This window comes from Oxyura jamaicensis, chromosome 2, assembly GCF_011077185.1.
Source record: "Oxyura jamaicensis isolate SHBP4307 breed ruddy duck chromosome 2, BPBGC_Ojam_1.0, whole genome shotgun sequence".
Classification (NCBI taxonomy): Eukaryota; Metazoa; Chordata; class Aves; order Anseriformes; family Anatidae; genus Oxyura; species Oxyura jamaicensis.
Genome location: NC_048894.1, coordinates 153669585 through 153682237, shown reverse-complemented (window position 1 = coordinate 153682237; position 12653 = coordinate 153669585). Strand labels below are relative to the sequence as shown.

The 12653-nt window shown below is 41.3% G+C and overlaps 1 protein-coding gene across 2 annotated transcripts in view; it reads left to right on the top strand.

Moving 5' to 3' along the window:
- The window catches only part of LOC118162406, a 65350-nt gene extending 53423 nt beyond the window's left edge, over positions 1-11927 (top strand). For both annotated transcript variants that reach the window (XM_035318530.1, XM_035318531.1), the window contains exon 2: positions 10093-11927. In XM_035318530.1, coding sequence (XP_035174421.1) covers positions 10093-11109 — 1017 coding nt within the window. In that variant the 3' untranslated portion in view covers positions 11110-11927. The remainder of the gene's footprint in view (positions 1-10092) is intronic.
- The last annotated feature ends 726 nt before the right edge of the window (positions 11928-12653 follow it).

The window sequence follows — 12653 nt, the reverse complement described above, 5'->3', positions numbered from 1 at the left end:
ACAGGACCAACAGAAATTGTGGTGGAATTACACAAAACAGGGAGGATGAAGAGGACAGGTGCCTGACCTGGATCACTCCATTAGTTGAAGATGACCAAGAAACATGTGTTGCAGAATTGCCAGAAATAAAAGTACGTCTGTCAGAGCAAGGAATGTGTGGCACTAACAGTCAGCAATTTGGGGTAGTCCAGCCTTCACAACTTTTCCCTCTGGGTGTGGGAACAGCAAATTCAGCTGATTGGCTTCTAAGAAGGTTCGAAAACTTAGATCTAGATCCCTACCAGAAGATGAGTTTACAGATCTGAAGAGCCTCATGGAGAAGAGCCTTGGAGGTTTTAAATTGTATTTAATGGGGTTTTCATCAGGAGATTGCCTTTATTGACTGGTCTTTAACCATATATCAGGTTGGGTGATGACTTCATGCAATTTGTAAAATTGTGCACAGGAATTTGGAAAAGCCCCCTTTTGATTCAGCCCCTGTTGAAATCAAGGGGAGTGTCTTTACTGATTGCAAAATGTGCAGGATCCAGGGCTTCTAGGAACTGTAGGGGTTTCCCAGGGCATGTCTCTGTGCTGCAACATACACTTCCACCTTCTGGTGACACTGAGGATCTCCTTGTGGGATTAGCTCTAACTCCCACTACATTGAATGGAAAGATTCCCACTGAATGCTGAATTTCTGAGTGCTGTGTTACTGTCCTCAGGGCAGAACAATCATGGATTAGGTGGGTCTTCGATACACATTCCTAATATAATGAACCTGTCTGGTGACATGAAGCATACTGGAAGAGACTGTGATGTATAAGCTCAAGCTGTAGACTATGCGCTACAGAAGAGTTGGAGTTGCCTTCAAGCCCAGCTGATCATATAACAGAAGAAGAGGTCGTTGTGAATTCACTATGGAGCAGCTTACCCGAAGAAGAACAAGGCTGCCTTATTCCTCTCTTTGTGCTGGAAAGCTGCTCTTCATCCACGCTTTGTTTGTGGTGAAATGTGTTTAACTCACAGGAAAAAAAAAAAAAAAAAAAGAGGGCAGAGAGAGGTGTATAAAGGCATCACAATTCCCAGGGAGCTGGCAAGAACAAATTCAGAAAGCCCACAAAGAAATGAATGGAGCTCCCTCCCACATACACATTTGGACTAGAGGGGGAATTGGCAAGTAAGGGTGTAATTTTCATTGGCAGGGTCACCAGAATGACATTTAACCATGAAAAATTCTGATGCTCTCAGGCTTGGTTGAATGGGTTGCTCCTTCCCTCGGTGACTCTACGTGGTTACTTACAAGCCAGGAGACAGATAATGGAACCAGTGCTATGACTGTTATGGGGTTTCTGTCTGTTTATAACGTGGCTGTCTTTCAGCCAAGACATTTCACAGAATGAACCAACATGTCTGTTCATCTATCCAGATTAGGGGTAAGACCGGAGGGACGTGAAGCCCCCAAGATCTCTGTATGCCGCCAACCTTCTGAAAAGGGATTTTAGCATCTCATAGCAGAATGGTGTGCCTGGTATAACCTGGTACTGTGGGTGCAACGGGAGCATCTGGCTGGAGACCTGAGAGTGCCGCAAAGAGGAAATGGGATAAGAATTTAATTCACAGTAATTCGCAGTGAAGCTATCTCAAGATTTCTATAGCTGGGACAAATTGATTGGAGAAGGTAATTTGCACAACTTGTCTGCCATAGCTCTCCCAGTAAGCTTTAAATATTCCAAAACAACTCCTTTTTACAGACATGAGCAAAGAGGTATCTTTGTGTCTGGATTATCTTCTCCACATAGGGCAGTTAGTCTGAAATTGCCATTCTGATTGATTCCACTTGAATGGATGGGAATTTATGAGGGCGTTTTACCCACTAGAATCCATTTTACAGTACATGTAAAGCAAAATAAACCCCTATGCTGAGACCCAGTAAAGTCATTAAATCATTTACACCCCAGTTCAGCCCAGTTTTGTGAGGTTTAAGAGATGCCCAGCAGCTAATTCCATCCTTTAAGTCAAGGAAAACATGGCCATTCACTGTAAGTCAGAGGTTAAAGTTTCTGGAAAGTCTAGAGCTATTTGTTCAGCTTAATGTGTGTATATATATATATACATATATATAATGTATATATATAAACACATATATAATGTATATATATATATATATAATTTTTTAAGGGATGCTTTTATCCAGGTATTTTTTTTTCTTCACTGTGGTTATTTTTCTTCATTTTTTTGTGTGTTCAGTGAACAGTGGTACAGATTTTGGCACTGTCACCATGTAATCGTGTTGTATTTGAATGGGCAGACTTGAATGGGCTTTGCTCCTATGGTAACAGACTTTTAGCTGCAATCGTTCTTAGCTTTTTGAAAGTGCCATTAATCATTGTTCCCATTGGCCTGGTTATCTGTGTGGCCTGGGCTATCCAAGACTGATCTCAAAAGGGTCAGGGCTTCACTGAGTAAAGTTAAGGAAAGCGAGTAACTGGGAAAATGAGATCAAGCCTTTTTCATCTTTTCCCTAATCCTGGACGAGGCAGAGGCCAAAGCAACCCCAGCAGAGCTTGTAGCAGCCAAGAGGTCAGTGCAAATTCTGCCAGCCTCAATGGCTCTTTGTGGAGGATCATGCCAACAGGACTCTGACCCTTTCTGCCACATCCTGTTTCCCTTCCATGGCAATATGCCCTTGGCTCAAAAGTGAGAGAAATTCCCACTGTGCCAGCTGCCACAGGGATCTTTAGCTGCTTCTTGAAGACATTACCTCTGGGGCTATGTCAGCAAACCAGGTGGAGTTGCAGCTAAGATTCTGGCAATATCTGCAACTCTGGGGCTGTGTTTAAGGTCACATTTCTGTAGCTGCGCTCACTTTCATTTAATCTTGTTTGCTCTGACGTCAATGCAAATGTAGCAGCAAGCCCATGCTGTTACATGTTGTTGGTTTTTTGTTTTTTCCTCTCTCTCTTAAATCATGGCTGACTTCTTATGATTGAGTTAGATTTACTATGGAGAGGGGCAGGTTGTTTTAACAGAGCAGGAGCTAGTGTGTTGGCATATTCTATCCAAATAGCATATCTCCACTTAATGATTCTATTCAACTGCTTCTTGTTATAGCAGCCAAAAACTGAGTTCACTGTGAGCTCTGTGTGCCTGAATCCTGGTGCGATTCAACCCTGAATGCTAATGTATTAGTCCTGCCTATTTTATACATAAACAATTTATTACCTTCATATGAATTAAATTTTCATGACATAGATTAATGTATTCTGTCTACCATCTGGAAGGTCCTACAGCGGTCTCCAAATGGTGCAGGGATCTGCACGTCATTGAAATGCAGCCCTTCCCAGAGCAAACCACGGTAGCTGAATGGCACTGCACAACTTTTGGAGCACTGGGTAGCATGGAATGAACTAAAGAGCATCCTGCTGAAGCTAGAGGTAAATTTCAGTTAGAAGAGGTTGCAGTCAGTTTCTTGAGCAACCCAGCAGGCTTAACAAACTCCTAATTCTTGCAAAATGTCTAAAGGGCATCCCTTGATTGCGAGGCACAGTGATGTTCAGTGACTTGTCTATTGCTGTGGAGCCAGTCTGTAACAGCTCCTATGTCCCCTGCCTGCCCACTGCACTGCTCTATAAAGCAGCCTCTGTTTGAAGAGGGAAAGGCAGAAGAGTCAGATAATAGGCTTGAGGATAAAAGAAGTGACATTAAAATCTTTCAACATCCATGTCATTAATGGATCAGAGGATGGGCTGTCGTTGACTCTTCTGGCCTTAAACACTACAGCATTCAAGAAGGAAATGGTAAGTTTTCAGGGAATTGGAAAGCTGTGGACTCTCAGGTCATGTTTAATCATTTTGTACAAAGAAGCTCTATTTGTAATACCCCTGCTGTCAAAGCATCAGTGGATTAACAGGACTAGCAGGTAATTCTGCTTTAACATCAATACTGGCATAACACTATATGCTGCCTACAGCTTAATAGCAACATCTGAAGAATGTATTCATGGAGTGACAGTACTAAGTGAGTAATAGACACAGAAGGTGGGTACGAAAATTATCGCAAAGGGTAGAAAAAATATCAGGGCATGTCCCAGCCACTAGAGATGGGCTTCACAGGCTCTGCTGCTAGCTCCCCAGTCTGTATTTCCCATCCTTTACCTTAAGCGCTGAAGCCACAAATCAGTGAAGTGGGACAGGATCTCCTGTTAGGATTCTCTCTAACAGCTGAAGATGGTGGAGCTGACCCCTGCCAGTTGTGCACAGCCTTCCAATAGCACACAACTGCCTGCCCAAAGCCTTTCCTGCTATAGTGAATCCTCTGATCGGATGAGACTGCACCCCAAAACCCCCACTGGAAGAATTCCCTTACAACAATGTGAGGTCAGCATGGGCTAGGAGCAATATCTACCCCTTCTGTTGAAACTGTGGAGGTGATAATTTACTGTAGCAAGGGGTAAGAAGTGAGAGAGGAGCTTTTAGTCTTGTAGCAGGGCACTCAGGAAGATACTGGTATAGAGACTCTTTGTATTAAATTGTCCTTGTCGAAGGGCACCTCCAAGATAAAGACCCTGACTTCCAGCCTGCATAGTCATGCCAGCTCTTTGCTTCTGGATTAATTGGTATAACAAAGCAAAACCAAAGAGTTCTGGTAGGAATAATGCCCCTCAATGATGTGAAAAGGTGGGATATGGGGACATGAGAGTCCCCCTGAGAAGTGAATTTCCTAACCTTCTGTGTTTTAAGAAAAGATAATGGCACTGCTGACACCTCCTTTTCAGAAGACAGGGGTGTTTTTTACTTCTATTCTGAATGAAACATTGCAAGAGAGAGCTGAGAAAAGGTGCTTGTCTCCCAGAGCATTCCTGAGTGCAATGGATGAGTGGCATGCATGGAACAGGCAGATTGAATGATTGCAGAGTTGCTTGTGCTGCCTCCAAGGTGCTGGCCTCTGTTATCGGTAGGATGGTGCAGGGTACCAAATTAATTCCTAGCCAGAAGCTTCCACTGTAGCAGATAGCTCCATCTCTCCATCTTTTACAGTGCCAAGCTCTAAATTAAGAAAAACTGGCAAGGAAAGAGCTCAATTTCTTTGACTCTGCAAGTTCTGCTCATGCTACTATCTTTGTGGACATGTAATGCAAGAAGGAGCTGCTGGTTAGCAGGGATATTATTTTTATTTGTTTGTTATTGTTTCATTCCACTCAGAGCAGTGAGAAGATTTATGTGTGTAATGTCTCACACACATACACACCACAACCCACAGACCCGGAGTTCTGGACCCATGCTTTGCATATGCAGACCTTTACTTCTCATAGTTATGTTGAAAGGGCTGAGAGCTGCAGGTGCTCAGGACTTTTCAGAAATCAATCTCCTTATTCTGACAGCTAAGGCTAAGTTTTGTGAAGCTGAAGCTCGCATCTTAAATTACAATTTAGGTCCTTAAATAAGTTGGCTGAATTTAAGAAGTGCAAAGCCAGTGCTACTACTGAAAAGCAGGTCATTTATTTTTATCTTAAATCTGTATTTAGAAATCTAATATTAGTTGCTCATTTGTTATAAATCTTTGTCTTGGTCTAAATAAGTAACTGTATCATTATTTAGATGTGGAAGTTGGAAACGTTAGTTTACACGACTTTCCCATGGTCACAGAGTACCTATAAGAAGCCCAGGAGTTCTGTAGCTCCCCCTCTTTCTCCTACAATATTGAAAATCCTTCTAGGAAGATTCCAGAGTTATCCTGTTCAGTAAAGCTTGCCAATGATATGGGAAGTCTGGTAGGCTCCACAATTTGCAACTCCTGCATATGCTGTAGATTTCTAAAGTTCAAACTGGACTCTTTGTGTATTCAGTGAGGAGCTATTAAAGTGGTGATAATACTAGGAATAAGAATGTGCCAAATTCTATGAATTGAATTAATTCCTCTTAGGATTCCCAACACTTTTTGAATAAATATTAAATATGGTTTTATTAAACATGCTTTTAAGTTAACGACTGCAAATACTAAGTCATGTCCAAAATTCTTCTCACCTACAAAAGAAAGTCCTTAACATAAAAACAAGCCCTCTACAGAGCAAAATTTCTAACAAGTTCCAATATAGGACGTAAAGAAATTTGCAGAGTTACACAGAGAAAAGGGTTTCATACATACTCAACATTACCAATTATAATTTTCAAGTCATTATAGCTTTGCATGCTTCTGTTTTTGACTCAACAGGTGCCTTCTGTAGAGCACTTGTTTTCTGAAAATTAAGTTCTTTAGAACTGAACCTATATTGAGAACTAACAAAACATACTTTCAAGTGTTTTTACATCTATAATGCTCATATGAATTAGGAGACGGAATCAGATCAAGTTTACAGGTGGAAAGCACTCAGAGGGACAAAGCATCTTCCTTGTCATTCCATGAGCAGCTTGTGGTGGAACAAGGCTTTGAGGTGAATTCACTTATACTAGGCTGGAGCTTAGGCTGCTCTGCTGTCTTTCTTTCATTCTGTTTTGAAACTTTTCTTGCTATCATTGTGTAAAGATACTAAGTCCAATGGCAGGGGAGTTGTGACAAAACGACATACCAGATCTGTGGTTCCTACACAGAGGAGACTCAAGAGGGACTTGAGGCAAGTTCCCCCACTTCCTCCACCTTGGTGCTTGGTTATTTTGGAGTCAGAGGCAGCTGGGTGTGATATTAACACTGTTTTCTCTCCTGCTGATTAAAGATACTGTTATGTTTTAAGTTCACCAGCCTGAGAGATCATCTGACCTCCTAGAACACACTGTCTCACAGACATCATTGTCTTGTTATTTTTTTCCAGTACAGCAAATGATGATGTATCAGTTCATGTCCCTGATGTTGCAGGTGTGATGCTTATGCCAACTGACAAAAGCAGCCAGAGTACCAAGAGGCTGGATATTTAGGGATTTTCTGGGAGCTATTTGGGGAACAGCTTTACCTGTTATATGCTCCATGACCCGAGTCATTTACTGTGCATGCAGAATCTGCAGTGGAAGCAAAGAAATGAATTCCTAGATGTTTGAACCGAATTGTTTCTTGCCCGTATTGAATGACAGCATGTGTAATGGGTCTCCACGTGCCAGAGGGCTTTTCAATAGCAGAGCTTCAGGCATCACATGGGGAATTAAGGCACATTGAAGCTTGGTGTTTATTTTGGAATTGAACTCAGAAACCTCCACTGTGGGGACAAGCTCTCAGCCAGATAAGCTGCAGGATTTGATCTGTGAACTTCCTTAGGTATTTCTGTCCTCCCCTTTGAACTACAGCCATCAGCTGATACGCATGATGATGGGAATAAAAAGTATCTGAGTTGTGTAACGTCTGCTTATCACTACAGATTATCCTGTAGCAATGAGATTAAAGCTTTTCCTTATGTAGAAAGAGCTTGGGATTTAGCTTTTTTGTTTGTTTGTTTGCTTGTTTTAATGTAATGTACTCTAAATCTGGTTTCATTAAGCAAAGAGAGGAAACTTTAGAAGTTTGAGTAAGGAAACAGGGATTTTTAAAGGATCCCCTTCCACCATTATGTACCTGTAATTGTGTACATTATGACCCCATATTGCTTCCTGACTATGCTCACAATGGGACTGAAATGGGGAAGTGTTTTAGAGTCAACAGGGAAGTGATTTGCATAAAGTAGGGGTTTGGATCTGAAGCCCTGCAGAGCTTTGTGATACCACAACAGGCTGATGGACTGAGTGACTTTCAGGCAAAAGTCCAGCTGGTTGTCAGGTTATCTAAGCACAGTCCATGTGCAATATGCTTATCCTGTTTTTCTGTTCCCCATTTCTGCCATGTACCTACAAACAGAAAATCTCAGGGCTCCTGAGCCTGTTTTAAATCTGTCTGGTTTCATCAGTTGTAGAACAACAGAAGCTGAGGACCAAGACTGGAAAGGTTCCTCAGCTCATTCTCTTTTCTTGTCCTAGCAGTCAAGCTGGTGAGCAAGGTTTCAAAACAGCGTCAGATTTCTCTAAGACTCTATTACAAGTCTCACTTTCTGCCTATAAATCAAGTGTTTATTGCCCTGAAATAAGCAGGCTCCTGGAATTAAAGTGAATTAAAAATAACAAAAGTACCCCTCCCTGAGGACCATCCAGTCTGGGCACTAAGCTAACTTAAGCAGAAGGTCATCAGATTCCTCTTTATGGGGGACACCAAGCTTCCTATATCTAAGGCCACTCCATGCTAATTGGCTATTGTCTGTGGCCCTTTTGTCTCTGCCCTTCCATTACTGTGTCGTTTATATCAGAAGGATCAGCAAGCTGAGACTGGGGAGGAAAGTACTTAAATTACATGAAGGCTGTGGTTTCTAAATAAAGACTGGTGGTCCCTTTGATAATACCACCATCATAATACTTTGATCCTGAGAGCTTGAAGCAGTCATTCTTTGTATGGGTCTCTCATTGACTGCAAAGGGAATTTTGGGCACAGAGCAATTACTTACACAAGATTGGGCCAATTACTTAATTAAATTTTAAGTAGGAGTATATACATGGCAGATGGACATTTTGGGAAGGTATTGAGTAATGTGTGCAGGGTAACAGAGGATGCAGCTTATCTTGCACATTAGCCTTGGATGGGTTTTAAGTGTATTAACATTAGGACTCCGATAGGATTTAGGTGGCATGTAAAATTTCTCCAAGCCTTCTTAGCATGGCTGAATTTTCCCCAGATGAACGTAGCAGAGAATGACCCAATCAAATAATTACTCTTGTCTGAAACCATCTTAAAAACAAATAGTGCTCATAGGTGGAAAGAGGCATTGTCTAGGCAGGTCGTCCTATAGGCTTGAATATTTGGCTGAGTTTTAGTTGTGCACCCACTTTTAGAGGCATAAGGCTTTTCAACCAAGGTCTTTTAAAAACGATCATTTGGAGGCACTATATTGTTTACTTTTTCTTCCTTTCCATTCCCATACCTCACTGTGCACTGGAGCTTTCATTCTGTCTCATTGTTTTATGTGCCTGAATTTTAGGACAAGGTTTTATTTATATTTATTGTATTTCACTTTGCCTTTACAGAGCTGTAGGCAGCCTTAACTGCTTTCTTGGAACACAGCAGGACACAGAAAGGGCAAGAGATGTATCATTTTATTTATAATGATACTAAGCCCAAGTACTTAAAAAATTCTCACCAGTATCAGTGAACAGAAATTACCAATGCAGAAGGTGATTTGATTAAATGAGAGGAGCTGTGAAATAAGATAGCTCACGTACTCCTCCGTTCATCAGAGGAAGAACAAGTTAATACTAACATTTAGTAAGATATCTTTATGATAATTGGGTCTAGAGGTCCCAGTCACAGTCAAGAATATTGTTCTTGCCTGCCCATAAAATGTATTGTCTGTACAAGACACAGAGAGTGGGAGTGGAAAAGGGACCTTAGGGAGGAGAACTTACTCATCTTGACAGAAGCAGGAACAGAGCCCATCTCCAAAATCAGCATTAGGTTAACTGTCTATCCTTTACAGAAAAGCACCTTGTGAAATTACGCAGAATTTGAGTGGAAATGAAGGCACTTGCCCTGCCCTATAATGCACGATATAGGCATAGGAGTGAGATGGGTGATCATACTTACCAGAAATGCCCATCACTCAGCATGTCAGAGGAAGAAGGGAAAGATGCACACCTGATCCTCAGATAGGAGCTCCTCCAAGATAACATTAATTCTCTTGCTATCACACTATTTTCTCTGTGTTGTGGAGGTCCTAATCTTCCTTTAGTGACTGCAGTCTACAGGCTGGTGCTGCCCACTGCTTAGAAAGGACACTCAATATCTGGTACAAACTGGAAGAGAGAATGGTAATGTTACATTGAGAAATAAGTAAAGATAGACAGCGTTGGTGACTGTCAGAGGGAGAAAACGTCTGATTCCTTAGTTGTCAGGCTTATTTTGTTTCCATACGTGGAGCCCTTTATTGTAGATTACCCAGGGGTTAATCAGACTGTGGAGCACAGTGCTCAGGATTTACAGATATGAGGAATACACTTCAGGGGACACCAAGATTACACTCTTGCCAAACTTTCAAACACATAAAAAATGTATAGCAACCATTAATATGATGTATGACAGTGATCCCTGCATCTGTTTGCTTTCTTTAAGGGTGCCTCAATGGCTGAGGAAAAGCTGATGCCCAGATATAACTGCAATGTCAGTGAAGTTACCATCGTGAACCTGCAGCCCAAGAAGAATCCCATCCTCATCCTGCCAAAAGAGAAGCCAGGAAGTGAACACAGAAACTCTGGTTTCCATCCTCCTTCTCCCAGGATGTCAGAGAAGAGGATAGCACAGGGAGAGAAAAATCTGTGGCCCGAAAAGGTAAAAAAAGAGGGACCTTTATCTCCCAGCCTGCATCGTGCAAATGAGTCAAGTAGCACAGAGAACATCACCTTGAAAAGGCCGGTGAAGTTGGCTCCCCTGGAGATCCCTGTGGAAGTGAAAGAAGCCCAGCTCCAGAAGATTATGAGCATCCAGAGAGAAACCCAAATGGCTGCTCAGAAGCTGACAGCTATCAGCTCCATCAGCAATGAGCCCCATGTGAAAAGAGTGAAGAATCTCTCCCAGGGGGAGCTGGAAAACCTTCATAAGATAAGGCTGAATGACAAAGCTTCTATGGAGAATAAAGATAATCCCCTTTCTCCTAAAAGCAGCAAGCCCCTGGGAGAAATTCAAGTTATTTTGCCTCCAGAGACAAGCTCAAAGTTGACTAAGCAACCAGGTGTTGGAGAGGCTCCCAAGACACTTCATAAGCTGTTAATCCCCACTCTCCAAGTGGACATACATGAAGAGTCTAACTGCCCTGACAGCATCCCTGATCCTTACCAGAACACTTCTAGACGCCGATTCAGGTTAAAGCACATGAAAGAGCAGCAGGAGGACCAAGGGAAAGCCACACCCTTAAAGGTCATGGACCCGAGTGTGGGAGAAGGCAAGAAGAAATCTGCAGGTCAACGAACACAAAAAACCCTCAGCGATGCAAGCAAGCTCATTGAGAATGTAGCCAAAAAGCAGAAGGAGAGAGGAGCACCGCAAGGGGAAACAGATGAAGCTTCTTTTGTAAGGAAACAGTCTACTCGAAGGATGGCCTTAGGAGACATCATCCAGGTGGATGAAGACTGAATATCATGATGTTGGTCATGCATGGCAGATTTAGACACAACAGCTACCCAGTAAAGTGCTTTTGACTGCTTAGAAGTATTCAGAAGAGTATCTAGAGTATCTATAGGCATTAGTAGACCACAAAGTGAAAAGACATTAGCATTGTTGAACATCTTCATCATTTCTGAGATGCACAGAAGTGTCAAATATCCTCCTACTCCGTTCAGTACTAGAAATGCCCTGGCTAACATCCTGAGTCCCGTGTGGAGTACAACATTTCAAGACAGATGTGGACTATGCAGGGAAAATCTAGTTGTGTCCTGGGTGGAAAGACCCAGAGAAAAGCTGGATCTTGGAAAATCTTGTATCTGGTGCAAGACTGAAAGAAATAACTTTATTTGCTCTTGAGAATAGAGCCCAGCCCCTTTCAGCTGTGGCTGAAAAGAAAGGAAAGACTTTGAAGAAAGTCTTCAAAGACGTTGAAGAGAGGAAAGACTGAAAATGTTCTTCATATCCAGTGTGGGCAGGACAAAAAGTAATTTGTTTAAAATTTAGCAAGAGACATTTAAGGTAGAAAAGGAGAAATAATTTTAAAGACAATAAACACCAAACAATGCTGTTTACAGATATGAGAATCTCTGACACTGAAATTTTAAATAATTCATTAGACAAACACCTGCCAAGAATGACTTCAAAAAAGTTAATCCTTCACTCAGGCACAACAAGGGCTAGATGATCTGTAATGTCTTTCCACCCCTATTTTCTTATATTTTACAGCCTGTCTCTTTCAGTTATGCAGTTGCAGGGCTACTAACCATATCATCATTCTTTAGCACAAAAAAAAAAAAAAAAAATGCAATAAAAGTAAATTTCACTTTGCACTGATTCTTCTTCATTGTCTTACAGCTGTTTTCAATATATTCACCGAATCTTTCAAAAGGCAGTATCTAATGGATGACTGCTGCTCCTTGATTTCTTCAGATGTACTTCTCTTTGTTCTTTCACAATCTCTTGGTAAAGGTTGGAATAAGTAATCCTTATATTTTGCCTTGTCTCAAACAACTCTGTCTTGCACTTTCACATTTTTACCTTTGTCCACCTTTTAAGACCATTGTCATCTTTTGAAGACTGACTATTATTTTTATGTAGTATATGAAAAAGACCACGTATGCATACTCTCACCTTAGTCCCAGAATCTTTTTAGGGAGCAAAATCTGTTCTGTGTTTCTTTAAATAGCTATTATGACAAGCTGCCAGAAATGCTAGCACAGTGCAAATATTATTAGTAAGATTAACATGTAATGACATTGTCTTGTAACTGGATTTTTTCAGCAAAAAATGGGATGTTCACTATATCATGGTAGTTTGCTTGTTTGCTTGGCTGTTGTTTTTTGTTTGTTTTGTTTTGTTTTGTTTTTAGCAAAGGTGATCTTTTTTGATATCAAGTCAAATTATAATCTGTGACTTTCCAAAGAAACAAATGGCAAGACTTGCCACAAAATTTCAAGAGGTGGCAAACATGCATAGATGTCTTTGGAAAACCAGAGGTTAGATAAGATGGATAG